Source organism: Misgurnus anguillicaudatus, chromosome 14, assembly GCF_027580225.2.
Source record: "Misgurnus anguillicaudatus chromosome 14, ASM2758022v2, whole genome shotgun sequence".
Taxonomy (NCBI): Eukaryota; Metazoa; Chordata; class Actinopteri; order Cypriniformes; family Cobitidae; genus Misgurnus; species Misgurnus anguillicaudatus.
The window spans coordinates 31,238,765-31,257,564 of NC_073350.2; the positions used below are offsets into that span (position 1 = coordinate 31,238,765).

At 37.9% G+C, this 18,800-nt stretch overlaps 2 protein-coding genes across 5 annotated transcripts; both read left to right on the top strand.

The window, feature by feature from the left end:
* Positions 1–901: 901 nt before the first annotated feature.
* Positions 902–10,132, top strand: hp1bp3 (heterochromatin protein 1, binding protein 3). 2 transcript variants are annotated; one of them, XM_055184542.2, is made up of 12 exons: positions 902–1,042; positions 1,638–1,730; positions 2,236–2,497; positions 2,604–2,739; positions 3,143–3,292; positions 3,385–3,426; positions 3,561–3,709; positions 7,047–7,137; positions 7,223–7,379; positions 7,525–7,636; positions 8,000–8,167; positions 9,049–10,132. In XM_055184542.2, the coding sequence occupies exons 2-12, from the start codon at positions 1,664–1,666 to the stop codon at positions 9,344–9,346; spliced, it is 1,632 nt and encodes a 543-aa protein (XP_055040517.2). In that variant the 5' UTR covers positions 902–1,042; positions 1,638–1,663; the 3' UTR covers positions 9,347–10,132. The 2 variants fall into 2 exon arrangements, with proteins under 2 accessions (XP_055040517.2, XP_073732412.1); XM_073876311.1 differs by having other exon boundaries at positions 976–1,042; positions 1,653–1,730.
* A 1,030-nt stretch (positions 10,133–11,162) lies between these two features.
* sh2d5 (SH2 domain containing 5) lies at positions 11,163–17,730 on the top strand. Of its 3 annotated transcripts, none has more exons than XM_073876312.1 (10): positions 11,163–11,314; positions 11,806–11,877; positions 12,061–12,141; positions 12,216–12,290; positions 12,380–12,526; positions 12,721–12,921; positions 14,682–14,862; positions 16,341–16,446; positions 16,660–16,816; positions 16,902–17,730. In XM_073876312.1, the coding sequence occupies exons 2-10, from the start codon at positions 11,842–11,844 to the stop codon at positions 17,094–17,096; spliced, it is 1,179 nt and encodes a 392-aa protein (XP_073732413.1). In that variant the 5' UTR covers positions 11,163–11,314; positions 11,806–11,841; the 3' UTR covers positions 17,097–17,730. The 3 variants fall into 3 exon arrangements, with proteins under 3 accessions (XP_073732413.1, XP_073732414.1, XP_055040779.2); XM_073876313.1 differs by having other exon boundaries at positions 11,164–11,314; positions 12,383–12,526; positions 16,899–17,730; XM_055184804.2 differs by having other exon boundaries at positions 11,165–11,314; positions 16,899–17,730.
* Positions 17,731–18,800: the final 1,070 nt, after the last annotated feature.

Below are 18,800 nucleotides of genomic sequence, written 5' to 3' on the forward strand. Positions count from 1 at the left end.
AACTTGAATTTAGTGTTTAAAAAAAATGTTCAAGATTTTTTTGCTTACCCCATTGGCAGATTTTTTTGCTTGTTTTATGCACAAAATCACTTAAATATTTTTGGTCTAAAAACTAGACTTATTTTCTTGGGTCGTTTTACTCATCAAGAAAAAGCATCTTAATTTAAGTAATTTTTAGATATTTTATTTTTACTGAAAACAAGACAAAAATACTAAGAATATATATACATATGTCAAAGGGCTTCTTGTCATAGTAAAGTTTGAAAACCCCTCCAATAGAGAACAACACATATATTTTTAATAAGACAAAACCAGCAGTACAATAAAAAAAGTTCCTAGTGTTTGGGTTTTTATGCCAAGCTCTATAATATTTTAAATTGTAACCATACATACATACCTTCAAATATTGTTGTGTACAATGGTGGGGGGGAGGCTTGTCAAAAAGCTAAAGATCCTCTGTAAAGACACAAAGTTCGGAAATTAGCCATGGTTTTAAAAATGTCATACATTTAACTTAAAGTCAAAACAAAACTAGTCAGATTTTGCCTAAAAACTCTTATGCTTTTATTTGTCATTTTATTTCTCATGGGTGGGCTTATACGCGTCAAAAAGTATTTTACTACTTAACTTAAATTGCGTCTAATCAGATTATTTTATTGGTTTTATGCCAAAAAAGTGATCGTTTGTCTATCTCTGACTGTCACTCACAACCGCCTCAGTAGTTATGATCTACTTTCGGCGGTTATGATTCGCCGCTGCGCATACCAATGGACTTATGATATCACAGTACCGCGAGAGCACAGCCTTCGAATCGTTCTCGCGGTACTTGAATGTAATTTGCCGATCAGCCTGCGCAGGGCCACATGAAGTCGAACACACCGGTGGACGTTGCCAGTGGACGTTGCTTGACATGCGCAGATTGCGAAGGCACCCGTGCACGCCCCCGCCTTTACGTGTACGTACGTGGGGGAGGGGCACGTAAACAGAGAATTGCAAAAAGGGAAGGGAGTGTTTCTTTCATCTGATAACCCAGTACATCAAGGTATGCGTTATAAACTCATTCTGAAATTGTGCATTGTTCGTTTAAAGTATATTGTATGCGTCCTGCAGCCGCGCGCGTGTTTTTATCCTTTTGTCTTTGCAGCCTCGTGCATTTGCCATTTTCTGCCCAACGCAACGCAGCGCCATTACTGTACACGATAAATGAACAAAATGGCCATTTTCGATTATATTGTTTTGAAATGCATTTAGGGTCTTGTGCATTGTTAAACGGCGTGCATTTGCGGTTTTATGCACGTTTTGCACTCCGTATAACAACAGAGACTATGTGTAGATAATAAAACAATGGTTTTCACTCGTTAATTTGCTGTGCTTTTATGCCCAGCGCGTGCCCGTCTACGTGCTTTTTAATTTACAAGGCTGCTTTGCAAATCAGAGGTCTTCTTACCTCTTTATAAATTTTTGTTTTTATTTTGTAAATTAATCTGTCCACAGTATAGTGCATTATAACACAATATACGTTATACATTATACGTGTTTCTAATGTTTTTCCAACTAATAATATAAGATATATATTAACTTTGCAAAGTGGGCCAAAACCTCTGTAATTGTTAATAACAATATATATTATTAATAAGGTCTTTATTGTTGGCAGACTACAATCATGCCCATTCGGAGAAGATCCGCTGTACCAACCAAAGGGGCAGCCAAGGCCAAAGCCCCTGAAGAAGGTATGTACTGCCCCAATCTGCACAAATGAATCAAAGACGCATTGTTGAACAAAATAGTTCACCCCAAAATGTAAATTATTCATATTATTTACCTACCCACAAGTCACACAGCTGAATGCCTAGTTTGGCCCGAGTCAATGCATCCACCTCAGATTTGACTTTTTCACGATATGGCACTAGCCTCAAGTCCTTACTGCTTTATAAAACACATACCACACAATGCAAATATTAAAGCAAAAAATATGTAAGTAAAATCACTAAAAGTCTTCCTTCCACTGGAAAAAATTGTTTCTGACCGTAAAACAATGTTTTACATATGTTTACATTGCGTAGGGTGCAGCGCAGTGATACACTGAATCATTGGGTGCAGCGGTCATAGCTGTGTTTTATCATAACAACACACAGCTAGTGACCAATCAGAATCGAGTACTGGAACAGCCTAACATTTACTACCGAGAAACCGGCCTGCTTTTTCAATGCATCTTTAATGTTTCCTGTTCCACAGATGCCAAAGCTGAAAGTTCTGCTCCTGTAGAGGAGGAGAAAAAGAAAGAAGCAGCTCCCGCCGAACCAGCTCCGGCCAAACCGGCAAATGATGAAGAGAAGGCAGAAGAAGGAGAGAAAGAGACCGCACCGACCCCTGATGGTGAAGAGCAGGCCAAAACCGATGGAGAGACTCCAGATGAAGGAGAGAAACCGGAAGAGACGCCAGCTGAACAAGTGAAAAGCAAGAAGAAGAAGAAAGCTAAAGAAGTTGTAGCAAATGCGTATGCACTGGGCTTAGTCTTTTTGTACAGAAATTAAATGCAACTTGCGGTCTTTAAATCTATTAAAAAAAAATTATCACTTAAGTTTTACGCATTTCTATTACAGTGAAAAAGATGGAGAGGACAAAGGCAAAAAGGTCAAAAAGAAGATTCCTTCCTGGGCGACCCTCTCTGGGAATAAAATCACTACGACTAATATATCCCAGCCCAGAGCTGAAGAAGTCATCATGGAGGCAATAGAGGTGTGATGAAGCTCAATGGAGCTTTTATGTTAATAAAGATTGTCAATGTATTTCTGGTTTTACATCTAGAGAGGGTTTTAATCAGAGATCCACCAATACCAATTATTCAGACCGATACCGATAGTTTGGTGGTTATATTAACTAAATTCTGAAGGTTATTAATTCATATAATGACCATTAATAGTTTCATTACATTTTCTATACACAGAGCTCAAATGCATTGCATTTTCCTGTTCTTTTTTTTTTTATTGAAGTATCGGCCAATTATTTGCCGATATATATGTGCATCTCTAGTTTTAATCACATTTGAAAAACTTTGAATGTATTTCCCCATTATGCATTAAAATTATGTTGTTTTAGTTCAAATAAAATATTTTTGTGCATTTTAAAACTTTACCTAGAGAGTTGCAAAGAGCAGCGGGGTGGCGCATCTTCAGTCACCATCATCAAGTTTGTGACAAAGAAATATCCATCTGTGGAAATGGACAAGAAGACTAAAACTCTCTATAAAAAGGCCCTGAAGCGAATGGTTGAGAAGGGGACCGTCAGACAGGTGATCTGTTTTTCTTTTTTTTTACATTACATACAGTAGATCAAACAGCACTTTATTATTCCTTATTTTATTATCTGTACCTTTATCCACAGTTAAAAGGCAAGGGATTCTCTGGAAGCTTCACTATTGGGAAGGTACAGTATCTGCACGCCACAATTTAACCTTTTTGTTTGTGTACATGGTTTCCCGTTGCATTGTTGTATGTGTTTAGCTGAAGATTGTGTTTACATTTGGTTTAACTCTTGATTTTCGTCACGGTTGGGTTTAGAAGCCGGCTGCGTCTGCAGGGCCTAAGGAGACGCTGGGAGAATCTTTGCCTCTGATCATCACACGTCTGTGTGAACCCAAAGAGGCTTCCTACATCCTGATCAAGAAATACCTGGAGCAACACTTCCCACAGCTCAACGTGGAGAACAGGTCTGTTTTGGCTCAGGTTTAGTAGGTGAAACCACTAGCCCACTGTCATTTATATGGTAACAATTGTACTAATTGTTCCTTTGCGCTTTTGAAAAAATTTGCGGACACACCACAGCATTCGTAAAAGTGACTGCACTGTATTACATGTGGCAGGCCAGTAGATTGTGATGTGACTTTGTGCGCAGGCGCGTAGTGTTTCTTTACATTCTTCTACGTAGCGATAAAAACAAACAATCAAGACAGCAAAGGCATCGAGCAATTTTGTTTAGTCGGACAATGGGATAGGTTTATTACTACAAGTGAATCCTTGTAATAAAGCAGCTAAATTTTGTAAACCTGGTTAGAGAAGCGTAAATAAGCTCATTATCTGGAGCAGTCCTGTTATGGTTGTACTCGCACATGCCTGTAGATTAAACAAGTAATGCAAATACACCGTTTTACAGATTTACTTTTTTTGTTTCCCCAGAAACGATAACGGTTTCATTTTCAAAAACGTACACTTTGAAACTTTTATTTTCAAAAGTTTCTCATTTTTGGTCGAATCAGGAATCTTAATCTAGGTGCACACTTTGCGTTACTTAAGTTATCGTCTTTATTGGTCCCTAATCATCCCATTTGAAGCAGTGTTCTGAACTTATTATACACACCGCATATTTTAAACGAAAATATATTTGGCAAAGAAGTTCAAAATCTGTAGTAGGCTACATTTGATCTTTAACCTTTATTATTAAATATTTCCATTTCTTAATAAAATGAATTTTTTAAAATTTTTGTTGATTATTATTTATTATATAAACTCAATGACTGACTCGCTTGTATTAAACAGCTTGTAAAAATAAATAAAATTTGATGGATAGTATCTGTTTATAACACAAATAAATGAAAGACATAGTTTCCCATTAATATAAATGCTTAGTATTTGTTAATTATTGTTTTTTTATTAAAACAGAACAACAATAAATAAGTAAAACTTGCTTATATTAAACAGAACGTTTAACATAAATGAATAGACAGAAAACATTTTACCCACATTATAACATTAATATATCTGAAGATCCTTAGATTAAAAAATAAAAGATTGGTTTGCAGGTTTTTTATCAATATAAAACTACAACCATGTAAAACATGGACAAACTCACCTAAGCTTAGCAAAGAAATTAAACTTTATTATTAACTCCATCCTATGTATTATTAAAGCTTTCCAACTTTCACATTCACGTGAATTTTGTAAGTCATAAAATTATTTTCACCATATGAGTGCAGTATAATTTAACTAGCGATTGTGTGCTGTAGTGCTGCAACGACTTGTCGATGGTTGGATTAAACACAAGGTTATTGGGTCATGTTTAGTCACTAGTCTTTGGGGTGGTTTCCTGGACAGAGACTATCTTAAGCCAGGACTAGACCTAAGTTTAATTAGGAAATATAATTAGTTTAAACAAACATGCCTTACTAAAAACATTACTTGTGTGCATTTTGAGGCCAAACTAAGGGCACTGATGTATTTTAAGATATGTCAGTGCAAGATGTTTTCAGTTTGGACAGCTCTTATATTTATTTTAGTCTAGGACTAGTCTAATCCCTGTCTGGGAAACCGCCCCTGTATGTCTGACAACAGAACCGATAATATGTGAAAATAGCATTCAGTTGTGTTCTGTCGGATCAGACAGAGAGTAGAAAAACAGATTATCCAACAGATTAAATAGCTAATCAAAAAAAAAACACTATAATAATAAAAAATAGTCGTTAGAGTAGTCGACTAATCTGAAAAATAATCGCTAGATTAGTCGACTGAAGAAATAGTCGTTAGTTGCAGCTCTAGTGTGCGGTGCTGGTGTGATTATGCTTTTTTGACCACAAAATATTTCAGTCGACCGTTCAGGCATTTAAGAGGCACCGAAACGAGGCAACGAAATCTTTGTTCTGATTTGGTCCGGTAGAAACTGACCATATGGGCTAGGGATGCACCGAATCCAGGATTCGGATTCGGCCGAATACTGGGCTTTTTGACGGGGTTCGGTTTGGCCGAATCCTAGATTTTTTTCCACCGAACCCTAGGCTTGCGCTACGCTGGTCGACGTCACGCGGCCGTTGATTACACACATCGGGTGCTGACGTGGAGATGAGCTTTTTCTTTTGGTGAGCCTTAGGGGCTGAACACACCAAAACTTTTAAAAACGGCTTGAGGACGCTAAATGCCAGCTGTTTTTCAGCCGAGCGCTTGGTAGCTGTGATGCTTCAGCTGTGAGCCCGTTGGTTGCCGTGGTAATGTCCCGCCCCTCCTCCACTGTAATTGGACGGCCGTGTGAAAACTGACATTGACGAGCGGAGCTTCTCACTCAAAGTTGAATATTTTTGAACTCTTGACACTCAGCGCCACTTTTCAGCGCGGAGCTGCGTGCTTATTGGAAAAACAAACGTGTCCCAACGCATCGCTTTCATTATGCATAGGCTTATGGTAATTGTAAAAATAGTTTTTCCAACTTGTCATCCTGGCATAATGTACAGTTAAAATTAAATAAAATGAAAAATACACTGCTGTGGACGTTGTTTACTTCATTAATGTTTTTTACTGTGTCAATGGAATAAGGATGCGAGTAGGATTCGGTATTCGGCCGAACCCAAAAAAAATCTGGATTCGGTGCATCCCTAATATGGGCACCATGTTTCGGTACCCAACCCTAGTGTTGACTGTAAGTCTATAGTCCTTGATAGTAGATGAACAGGGCACACTAAGTTTTTAGAGAATTAAAATTGTGCCCATATTGTGACAAGAGTATCTTACTATTTTCAGAATTTGTCCATAGTAGGAAAAACAAATACCATCATTTATCAAAATATCTTCTTTGTTATCTATCACAATACTTCCATAATAGTTTTCCTACTATGGAAGTCAATGGTTACAGCTTTGTGCTTACAATCATTTATCAAAATATCTTCTTTTGTGTTAGAAAAAAATCATACGGGTTTAGAAAAACGAGGATGAAAAAATGATGACAGAATTAACATTTTTGGGTGAATTATCCCTTCAACAAGTAACTAAAATAAGTCTTTTACCACAGTAAAGTGACTTTTGCTTAACACAGATTTGGAAAGGGATTTCAGATATGAAACCAGCTTTCATAAAGTATCAAAACCTAAAGTTTGTAAAAATTAACCATGTGAATCGCAACAAATAGTGGCATGCATTCATTACTGCACAAAAATATTTAGGCAATTCGCATGCAAAAATATATGGTCAACTGATAAAATCGCTTGCATTCTGTGCAAGAAATAAATTGTGTTCACATGCCTGACAGGTTAGTTACGTCTGTCTTCTGCGTATATCCTCTCTAAGGCCTGAAGTGCTGAAGACCTGCCTGCAAAAATCTGTGGAAAAGGGCTACCTGGAGCAGATCACTGGCAAGGGAGCTTCTGGAACATTCCAGGTCAGTTCTTGTCCTCTCCAGTTGATTCGCGACTTAACGTTTCAACGAATGTTTCACCAAGGAATCTCTTTTTGTGCCCTAATAGCTGAAAAAAGCAGGGAACAAGGTGCTCATGGGTGGTGGGCTGCTGGAAGATGCTGTAGTGGCCGCCATCACTGCCATGAACGAACCCAAGACCTGCAGCATCACCACACTGCGAAAGTTTCTGGTGGAAAGGCAGCAGCAGAATGGTTATTTTCTCGGTATGTTAGACTTGACTTGACGAGGACGTTTATGCTTACTTTTGTTTTTAGGCCTCACATCGAATTTTAGTACACAACCAGTTCTCTTAATAGTGTAAAGCTAGTTTAATATGATTTATGTAGATGTTCATCATCTTGTCAACAGTGTCTAACTTGAAGAGGACCTTGCAGAAGTGTAAGATGATGGGTTGGATGGAGCAGATTTCTGGTCATGGACTCAGCGGATCGTACCAGCTTAGCTATCCGTATTATCCGAGGTACGTCACGAGCTCACCGCAAGCATTGTAAAGTACAAACAAAATTTGCTTTTAGGGCTTTTTGTATCTGAAAATTGTTAACCCAGGGTCATTTAATCCTGTGCTAGCTTCATTGCAAAACAAAAACTCAAATAGGGAAAACTTTTGGTAGACAAATAAGTGTTTTGAGCTGATGTAGCTCAGCTGGTTGCATTAGCAACATAAAGGTCATATTAGGTTCAATCTCAGAGAACACACAAACTCCTTATAAATTTGCACTGTAAGTTGTTTTGGTTAAAGGTATCTGCCAAAAGCAAGTGTGAATGTAAACATGAGATAAAATTGAAACGCGATGGAATTTCCTGTCTGTTTGGTCTTTGGCAGCCCGGCGGTTCTGTTTCCAGAAATGATGGAAAATCTCAAAAAGAAGGAGGAAGAGAAACTCAAGCGCAAGAGGAAAATTGAAGACTCTGAAGATGAAGATGAAGAGGATGATGAAGAAGAATCTGATGAGGAAGAATCGGAGGAAGACGAGCCTCCACGAAAAAGGAGGTAAATCATATCGCATCACCTTAAAATGTTTACTATTAATTTTGGGATGTCAGATTTTAAACCTATGTTTGCAACTTTTTGTAAATATTATTGAAAATTATAAAAAGGTTAGTTCCAATCCTTGATTCTGATTGGTCAATAGGTGTGCTTTATTCACGATAAAACACGGCTATGACTGCTTCACCCAACGGTTCTATATATCACTGCGCCCTTAGCAACCACACGTATCGGTTTGTTGTTTTTATTTGAGCTTTCATGCATATTACACATTGGAACACATTTTTGTTCATGGTAAGGGACTATTTTTTCTAGCGGAAGGAATGCTTTTTATTGATTTAACTCAGTGGTTCTCAAACTGGGGGCCGCGAGATGGTGCCAGGGGGGCCCAGTTTTATGACATTTTATAAAATATATTCATTTATCATGAATTCTGTGTAATTAAACCTAAAAAAAAAATAAGGCCACTAACCAACAGCACTACTTTGTATAATTGTATGTTTTGTTTAATTCAAATGTTACGTTATAGAACGGTTTATTGTCATACATTTTCATTGGGGGGGCCGCGAAGGAGGGAACCATATACAAGGGGGGCTGCACGGTGAAAAAGTTTGAGAACCACTGATTTAACTTCATGAAAGTTGCACTAATATTATTTTACTTTAATATTGTTTGGTAACCGTTTTATAAAAGCGATAAGGTACTTGAGGCAATATCAATATTTTAGTCCAGTTAAACGTGAGCAACTGTAATTTATTTAGTTCTGGATTTCATTGCAAAACAACAGTAAATCATTAAAATCATTAGGAGTTTATTTTCATTGACTTTTCCTATGTGCTTATTCACATTTTGCATGTTGACGGTATGTTGTTGTTTTTCTGCAGGGCCCCAAGTGCAAAGCCCGCGTCTCGGTCTAAAGCTCGCCAGAGTAAGAGCAAGAGCAGAAAACCTGCCCCGGCAAAGAAACCAGCCAGCAAACCAGCTCCTAAAAAAGCCACACCGGTCAAGAAAGCCACACCGGTCAAGAAAGCTGCACCGACCAGCAAACCTAAAACACCGGCAGTCAAAAAGCTAACAAGCAGAGGATCCAAACGACCGGCACCCAAGGCAGCTAAAGAAAAAGCTGAACCTGCTGTGAAAACCAAACCCGCTGCCCGCAAGTCGCTCCGAGCCAGGAAATGAGTCGATCTGTGACCAACTGTATCTCTGTAGACTGCAGTGCTGGCTATTTTCTCCTCTTATTGTTTTATAAAATCTTTTATGTTTTCCTCGTCTATGGGCCTCTGGTTGAAGATATTGACCTGTTTTCCTAATACAGCCATTTTTGTTCAATATTTTTAAATAACAGGTAAAGAGTATGACTACTGTTCGTGTTAAGGGTTTTTAAGAAGGAACGGTCAATTCACCTCTGTTCACCATTGATAAATCGGTTAGTCTTTCTAGAGAGGCGAACATTTTAGTTGTCTAGATGCCTCTTTCTTTCGATTCGAGACTCCCATCAGTGTTAAAGGAAGTTCTCTTAGTAAGTTTTCTTTAACTTTTTTGGTCATGTTTTGTGAAATTAGGTCTTTAGCTACTGTTGTATTATATAAAAAAAAAACGAGTTTTGTTGCTGTTGGTTGCTTCGTGTAAGTCAAGAGATTATTAACTTCTAACTTACAAAGTCTACCTAAATACATTGAAGTTCAGATTTGATTAAGTATCATTAAAGAAATTTTGGCACCCATTTCCACTACTGTCCTTTTTTATGTATAGTCTATGAAGAAGAATATGTACTGTAAGTTGAAAAGATTTTCCAAGCAAATGTTTAAAACATTTGATGCACTTTTAACTCGGTCATACTCTCGTGTGTTAGTTTAACAGGGGAGTTAGATGTAATATTATGAGGTCTGCTCAACATTACCCTGCATGCATGTAACTGATATACTTTTCTGTAGTCCTGAATAAAGTGACTATATTTGTACTTCATTTTTTTGGCCGTTGTTTTACTTGGGTGGTTTGGTTTTATATTCAAAGTTACTGAAAACTATCAATGGGTTTAAAAAATATGCCAAATTATGGCAATGTAACTGTTAAACCTAGTAATCAGAAATGAACAGGCTTTAACCCACCATGGTAAAATCTTCACCATGTTCTGACATGCACATGGTTTTATTATACCATACATTGACTTGGAGGGGCTTGTGTTTACTAAAAACGCCTCCTAGCTTGTCCTGACTGGATAACATTTATCCAACTGGCAGAAAGTTTCTGCTTTAGTGGGAAACAGTAAAAGGATTAAATGGATAATTTACCCAAAAATAAAAATTCTGTTATCATTTTCTTACTCTTATGTTGTTAGAAAATTCTATGCTCTGATTAACAAGGTTGAAGATATTTTGAGGATTGTTAAAAAATATGATTATGAGCCTCATTTACTTCCACAGTAGGAAAAAAGAATGCTATGGAAGTGAATGGGGCTCATGAACGGTTTGGTTACAAACATTCCTCAAAATATCTTCCTCCGTGTTCATCAGAACAAAGACATTTATACAGGTTTGTAACAACCTGAGGGTGAGTAAATGCTGACGGAATTTTCATTTTTGGGTGAACTATCCCTTTAACTGTAGTGATGAATCGGAAAAAACTGAATCGCACAGGTGAACTGATTTACTGAATCAAATTGACGAGTCAGTTGATAATGAGCTCTGATGCATAAAATCCCATAAAAATATTTACCCAAATTGATTTTACCATGGTTTATCACATGTATTTCCATAGTTGTACTACACATATGGTTAATGTAACTCGTGTGCCGATTGTAAAGTTGTGGTTGCTATGATTTTATTACAATAGCCTGCCATACTTAAACTGTGGTTAAACCACTGTTAATTTTCAAACCACGGTTTCTTTAATGATTAATTGAAACGAAGAGTTCAAAAGAATCGATTCGCTTGAATAATAAGAAATTCCATTTACCAATTAAAAGAATCCACAATAATCTCAAAGTTTCTGCTGTGGTGTAGGCGGGGAGTCTGGTGGGAAAATCCATTGGGATGGATCTAGTATTAGATAGGCGGGATTTAGAGGATAAGGTGAGTCAGGATTGCAAAAGACACCGGACGGACCATCGACTCGCCCTGGTAGGTTCAATCGCGTGGACTGATGATTGTAAGTTTATTACTTTTATCTTGTTTTATTCGCTTGTATTACAGTTGCTTTCTTTTAAAATAACAATTTCTTAATGAAGGTTGTAAACTGAACTGATACTCTGTGGTTGTGAATAAAAACTGACTGCATACAGAGTTGTTTAAAGTACACTGCAATCCACTATGATAAGTTTAGAGTTGTTTTCGATTTCATACAGCGATGCGCAAACCGAACGGCGTATGACAACAAAGTACCGCGAGAGAGATTTAAAATATGTGCTTTAGATATGCTCTCGCGGTAGTTTAATGTCATAATCTGATTCGTCTGAGTACAGCGCTGCATAAACTTACAAACACCTCACGTTATATAAATAATGATGCCTTGATAATGGTTTCCCCAATAAATTATTTGGTGTTTTTCACTTTATGTGGTGTTAATGTTAAAGTCGCGGTTCTTGGTGAGTTCGTAATGCAGTTTGGACTTACGTTAAAACTTCACTTTTCTCAAAACAGTAGATAAGACGGAAAACACAAGGCACAGACGGAGACATGGGCGAGACTGGGATTGTTACAAGATCTGCTGAGGTGAAATTCACTTTCAAAGCTGCGTTTGATGTCGATTTTTGTCTGCTTTAAGGTTGTAATTGTTAAGGAATGCAGGAAATGTGGATTATGTTTGTACATGTCTTTTTGAGTCAGTGTGAGATGATTGTATTATGAACTCATGGTTTTATTGTTTGGTTAACTCTCTTATTTCTGTTTGTTTAGTATATTGGCTCATTTCCTGTGGATGACAGTTGTCTGGATGATCAAATCCACCAGCTGCACGCTCAGCTCAAATCCCTCAAGGTCATTTGTGACGCTAATCTTAAGTGTATGTTTTCTTGACATTTCATATTATTTATGATCATCTCTATTTGCAGGATTGCAAGCGAAGACAAACAGTTTCATTAAAATTCTCAGTGAAAGGAGTCAAAGTTTATGATGAAGATGAAACGGTAAGAACTGCTACTGTGTCAGCCTCATGCTTTGCATGTACGTTGTAAATAGGTTGCAAATAGGTTGAACCAGTATGTTGTCTCATCAGAAGCTCCTCATGGCTCATGCCATGAGTCGAGTCTCACTGTCTACCGCCCGTCCCTCTGATGCCCAGTTTGCCTTCGTCTCTCATAATCCTGGTCATTCTGACGTCCAGCTTTACTGCCATCTCTTCAGAGCGAGACATGCCCGAGCTGTAAGTCTCTCTCAACATTATGAAACCCATCAACCATTTTAAACCATGAAACTATTGGGTGTGTCTGTAATGTCGGTTTCAGTGGTACAGTGGGAAAATTTTAAATCCCAAGGCATATTTCGCATTCAGATGTCTCCCAAGTAAGCATGACTTTGACTTTTTAGTTGTTTGTTTCTCTCTTTTTTTTAATCAAGGCCCAGTTCCTGAACCTGCTACTTTGCCGCTGTTTTCAACTCTATTTTTTGGAGAAGCATCCAGAAGAAGCTGAGAAAGAGCATTCGGAGAAGAGACCTTCTCGAACTCCATCGCTGCTTAACCAAGGCTTCCCTCTCAGCGTCAGCGCCTTGGTGTCTTTCCGCAGGGCCCCAACTCAAGGTCTGCTGTCCGGGGCAAAGGTTTGTTCCTGCTCATCTCATGTTAATCTTCAGTATCTATAGAGATTTATTACATTCTTTATATCTCAGAGTCTTTATTTTCATAAGATTTTAAAAGACAGATCAGGTCTAGCAAATGTTTCCGGAAAAACACGACCCCCTCGAGGCGTACCGGGGGAGGAGCGAGTCAGGAGCAAGCAACACACAAACCCCCTATCTATTCCAACATAACACAGAAGCAGTTTTACTTGCTGCCTGCAACTAATGACTCGGTTGGTACTTTTCAACGAAATCCAGCGTTAAACAAACGCACGCGCAAAACTCCGCTGCTACCTCGGATAAACAAACTATATCCATTGTTTCCATAAGGCTGGCTTACTTGGAAAGCTGACAAGGCTTTTCTCTCCTTACATTCAAAAACATACTTTTTTCGGTGACTCTTGATATAAAACAAAGCTTTCACGTTCAATAATGCCTTTTACTTCTACTCGAAGAAACAATGCTAATGAGCGTCCTCGTCATTCTCACTCTGATTGATTTGTGGGCGTGCTTTTCTGGGGGAAGTGCCCATAAAAGGATATGGGGTCACTAATACGTAACGGGTATCCATGTTTTCAAAAACAACTTTCTGAAACTTGTAGGAAAGAGGAGGTGTGAGTTTGACCCAGAAATACTCTGTCACATGCTCAACTGCTTTTTTGACACTTTGCATTTGTTTCGCATGAGGAGTACAACTAGGGATGTGACGAAGCATCGCGTTTCCCAATAAAAATAACTATCTGAAATCGATTCTGAATCGCAAGACTCTGATTCTGTGTTTCATGCGCAGCTTGTGCGTGTACTACTGGTCTTTGATCAGTAGCAAATCCTTATCAATCTAAAATCATTACGAGTCTGAATGGTTTGCAAACAAGCATTTAAAAAAGCAACACTAAGCAAACACAAATATTCAAAATATTCTTTATTATCAAGAAAATACTAGAAACTATTTGAAGAACAGCAACATGAATATGCAGCTAGACGTTTCCTGGAATACCGTTAGAAATGGTTCTTCTTCTGTGGCACAAATGGAGTTTCTGCATGAGAGCGCTCTCTGGCTTTTGGATGTGGCGGCATTTCATGTAATTCATAAAAATGTATTCATTCAGAAAAATTGCATTTGCGCGATTAATCGTCCCAGCCTTAATTACAGATCCTTCCGTGGGTTCACACCAGCCACGTTTGAGGTGTCAAATTCGCTTGTACCGCTCCAAGTTTGCAGCTTGAACAGTTTGAGTTTACTCGCTTCATTCGCGCGTGAAATTCTAGTCATCAAGACATTCACACGGAAATTCGCATCATGGGAGGGGCTTCTGCGACTCCGCTCACTTCCTGTAATCACGTCACTACTAGAGCAAGCTCCTGATTGGTTAACATGGTGCGTTTTTCCGCCAAAGTTCTACCGTGTCGCGCTAAATGCCTCATTCACGCCGCAAGACCCCCAGATACACGTCTTCACATCGACTTAACATTGAAATCACTCGCGCTTGACGCCTCTACCGCGGCTGGTGTGAACGCAGCATTAAACTGTGTTAATAATTAATACCATTTACCCCCCAATAGCTGATTTTTGTTTGTCTTTAACTGATAAAATGTTCCAGATTCTAGCTGAACAAAATACGTTTTGGTAAATCTGGAGTTAATGAAAAAAAAAACATGTTATTTTCTTGGGTTTTGGAAATTCCATAAAAATGGGATATTGTGTTATTCTGCAAGATTGTCATCTAGATTTCCTTCAACAGGTCATCTCGGAACCAAATCCAGAACTTGTGAGCAGTCCAGAGGAGGGCCCTACCTCGTCTCCAACTATAGTTCGTAAAATGGCGATCCGGACCAAAGCGATACGATCTGGAGCGTATCGCTCATTTACCTTTACTCCTCTCAAACAGCGCCACCTGCAGGATAAGCTGAACGCTCCACAAGGTGGGATAAGTGTTCATAGAACACTTTCGAGAGTGAAAGAGTTCATTAGGTAATGCACACATCTAGTTATGGTGGTTAGAAATTCTTAAAGGGGTAGTTTACCCAAAAATGAAAAGCACACAGTTGATGGTACCCATTGAATTCCATCGTATTTGTTTTTCCTATGAAAGTCAATGTTTACAATCAGCTGTGTGCTTACCATCATTTATTACAATATCTTCTTTTGTGTTCTTCAGAAGAAAAGAAATTCATACAGGTTTAAAACAACATGAGAGTAAGTAAATGATGACAGAATTTTCATTTTTGGGTGAACTTCTACTTTAAGACACCATGGGTAATTATGAAGGGTTATTTGATCATTTGAATTTGGTGGATGGTGAGTTTAAAAATGGTGGTGGCTCTGTCATTGAAATTGAACACGTTTTTGACAGTATTGTTTCTGTAGTGCTTTTATTTTCCTATATATTTTTAGTTCTTTAAACAGTCAGCAAGATGTGTGCTGCGTAATATTTCCTTTAAAGGATTAGTCCATTAAAAAAAATCCAGATAGTTTACTCACCACCTTGTCATCCAAAATGTTGATGTCTTTCTTTGTTCAATCGAGATGAAATTATGTTTTTTGAGGAAAACATTCAAAAGAGAAAAATCCTGGAATGGACTTTAATGGACCCCAATACTTAACAGTTTTAATGCAGTTTAAAATTGCAGTTTCAAAGGACTCTGAACGATCCCAAACGAGGCATAAGGGTCTTATCTAGTGAAACAATTGTCATTTTTTGTTGTCTCCAGCTGTGTGACCCGCCAGCGCGACCTCACGTAGTTGTGTAATGACATCGAAAGGTCACGTGTTACATATATGAAACGCACATTTGCGGACCATTTTAAACAATAAACTGACACAAAGACATTAATTAGTATCATTCCACATACAACAACATCGTAACGGTCCTCTTTCTCCACACTTGTAAACACTGGGGCGTAGTTTCGCATACGTCATTCGTGACCTCTTGACGTATTACGTGAGGTCACGCTGACGCTTTCAGGACGGGATCTAGACGAGAAGTTGTGCTTAAAGTGTATATTTGTTATTTTTATTGTCAAAAATGACAATCGTTTTGCTAGATAAGACCATTATGCCTCGTTTGGGATCGGTTAGAGTCCTTTGAAACTGCAATTTTAAACTTTATTAAAACTGTTAAGTGTTGGGGTCCATTGGAGTCCATTAGAATTGGAAAGGTCCTGGAATGTTTTCCTCACAAAAACATAATTTCTTCTTGACTGAACAAAGAAAGTCATCATTTTGGATGACATGGTGGTGAGTAAATTATCTGGATTTTTCTTTTAAGAAAATGGAATATTCCTTTAAGTAAGAGTGATTACTTAACGGACTTATGTCCAAAGAAAACTAGCTTTTTATTGTAAGCAATAAGAACTGGATTCATATGTGACTCTGAATAATCTTCTCTCCATGTGAACAGAAAAGGATCAGGAAAGTGCAAAAGCATGCAGCGTTCGGGCTCCCAGTTTGGCCGAGACCGAAGAAGCACTGGCTCAGGCAGTGTGGTGCTGGGCTGGCGTCTCTAGGTCAGTGTTTATGTACATTTTGATATTAGTTACAAATCACTGGCCATCTTAAAGGTCTTAATCACAAAGATCAAACACCATTTTAAGTAGTATGTCAATAATGTACAAGATGCTGTGTTATATTGTTAATTATTATACTACACCTAGTAGCAAAGTTGCCACGCTTATACTCTTAATCTGATGTTTGTATTTAGTATTTGGTTTTCATTGCAGTGATTGTAGCTCTGCGCTGCTGGTGGACGATGTGCTTGGTGCCTTTCTTCTGTGTCCTCATCCCACAAAGCCCAACCGTGGATCTCTTATAGTCCGCTTTCCCTCAGGCCTGGTGAATCATGCTATTAAGCATTCCAAGGGAAAAATCTACCTTGAGGTATGAAAGATGCTTTACAGCGGGGTGGGCGGGAATGCTGTTCTAACAGAAACAAAACCTTTTTTTTCTTTTTGTTTTACAGAAGTGCCAGGTTGAGTTTGAAAGTCTTGCTGCGTTGATCACACACTACACAGAGGTCAGTGATGAGCTGGAATATCATCTGAGCTGTGCTCGGGTCAATCACTGCTATGATTGGGAGGACACTGGAAACAAGAGTTTGCATTTACCGCCAAATGCCAAGAAAGGCCCATTGAAAAGCCAGTGTCCAAATTGGGTTTGAACCAGGTCCTCACCCCACTTTTTTTTTAAAAATATGGATGTTTTATAGACTTTTATAATTTTTATATATATCTAAGTCTTAAACCGCTGACATTTAGTAAGCCATCTTGACCTCGATCTCTAGTCACTTATCTAAAGTCACTATTTTTCTGTTTTTTTATACACTTGTGTTTCTCTTTGCAATAACCTGAACTCACCTAAAGCACTTGCATTTTAGGTAACAAGCACTAGTTGAGATGATGTAATGTTTTTTATGTTAATGTCAGCATTTAAATGTATACTCTTTTGTTTTTGGCAAAAGGTACAGACTTGTTTTTGAATGTATTATGTGGAAATTATCTGTATGTGAAGCACTGTGCACCTCTATTGGAATGAATATATTGGTCTTGTTCTTTTTTTTTTCTTTTTTTTGGCTTTGTGTATTACCACCAGTTTTAGAGATCTTGAGTGAATGGCTCGGACTCCATAAACCCGCACTGTCCAGTTGATGGATTTTGCTTTGCTACCTTTTGTACTATTTTTGTGCTATTTAAATCCGTTGATCCTCATCTATCATACACACATTGTTTGTTATTGGTTATGCACCAATATAAATGTAATGTGTCTAGCCTTTTTGCATAAACAGTTTATGGTCACATATGCCTGGTGTCCTTTCAATATTCATTATTTTCAGAAAATATGTTGGAATTTAGCCAGTGGAATATAACTATTTAACCAGTTGGGTATTACATTCTCAACTTTTTCCACTTCTGGTGTCCAATACAACATTTGAAGCCCCCCAATTTCAGCCAGATAAAATGTTTGTTACTAAAATAACCAAACGCTAAGAAATTTCTTCATATTTGGATAGTCATTTTAAAGGTGCAGTGTGTAAATTTTAGCGGCATCTAGTTGTGAGATTGTGAATTGCAGCCAACAGCTCAGTTCGCTGCTCAACCCTTGCTTTTGAAACGCATAGAGAAGCTACTGTAGATGCAACTAGAAAAACATGTCATTGTCGGAGACAACTTTGTAAAAAAAAAAGTTTGTGTCCATTAAGGGCTTCTGTAGATACATGGTGGCACAAAAGAGCGACTTCCACGTAAGGGGACCCTCTGTGTATGTAAATAAAAGCGTCCCATTCTAGGGTAGTAAAAACATAACAGTTCATTATAAAAGGTCTTTATACACCCCTGATAATATAGTTTTGTATATAATTTAGCATTTTTGGCAAGAGATCCTTCTAAAAATTACACACTGCACCTTTAAAGCTTGTTTTATTTTAAATAGTTTTAATGGTATAGTTCACCCAAAAATGAAATCTGTCAGCTTTTTCTCATTCTCATGTTACAAACCTGTATATATTTCTTTGTTTTGAGGAACTCGAAGGAAGATATTATGAGGAATGTTTTTCAAACCAATCATGAGCCTCATTCCCCTCCATTGTAGGAAACAAATACTGTAGAAGTGAATGGGGCTCGTGAAAAGTTTGTTCACAAACATTCCTCAAAAATCTTGCTTTATGTTCATCAGAACAAAGAAATTTATACAGGTTTGTAACAACTTAAGAATGAGTAAATGTTAAGAGAATTTTCATTTAAGGGTGAACTATCCCTTTAAGTCATCTTGAGGCTCCATTGGAAGTTTATTGAGGCCTCAAATGGATGGATGATCTCACTAAACCCGCGAAGGTCACCTCAAAATAATAAGCATTTTTGAACGTTTA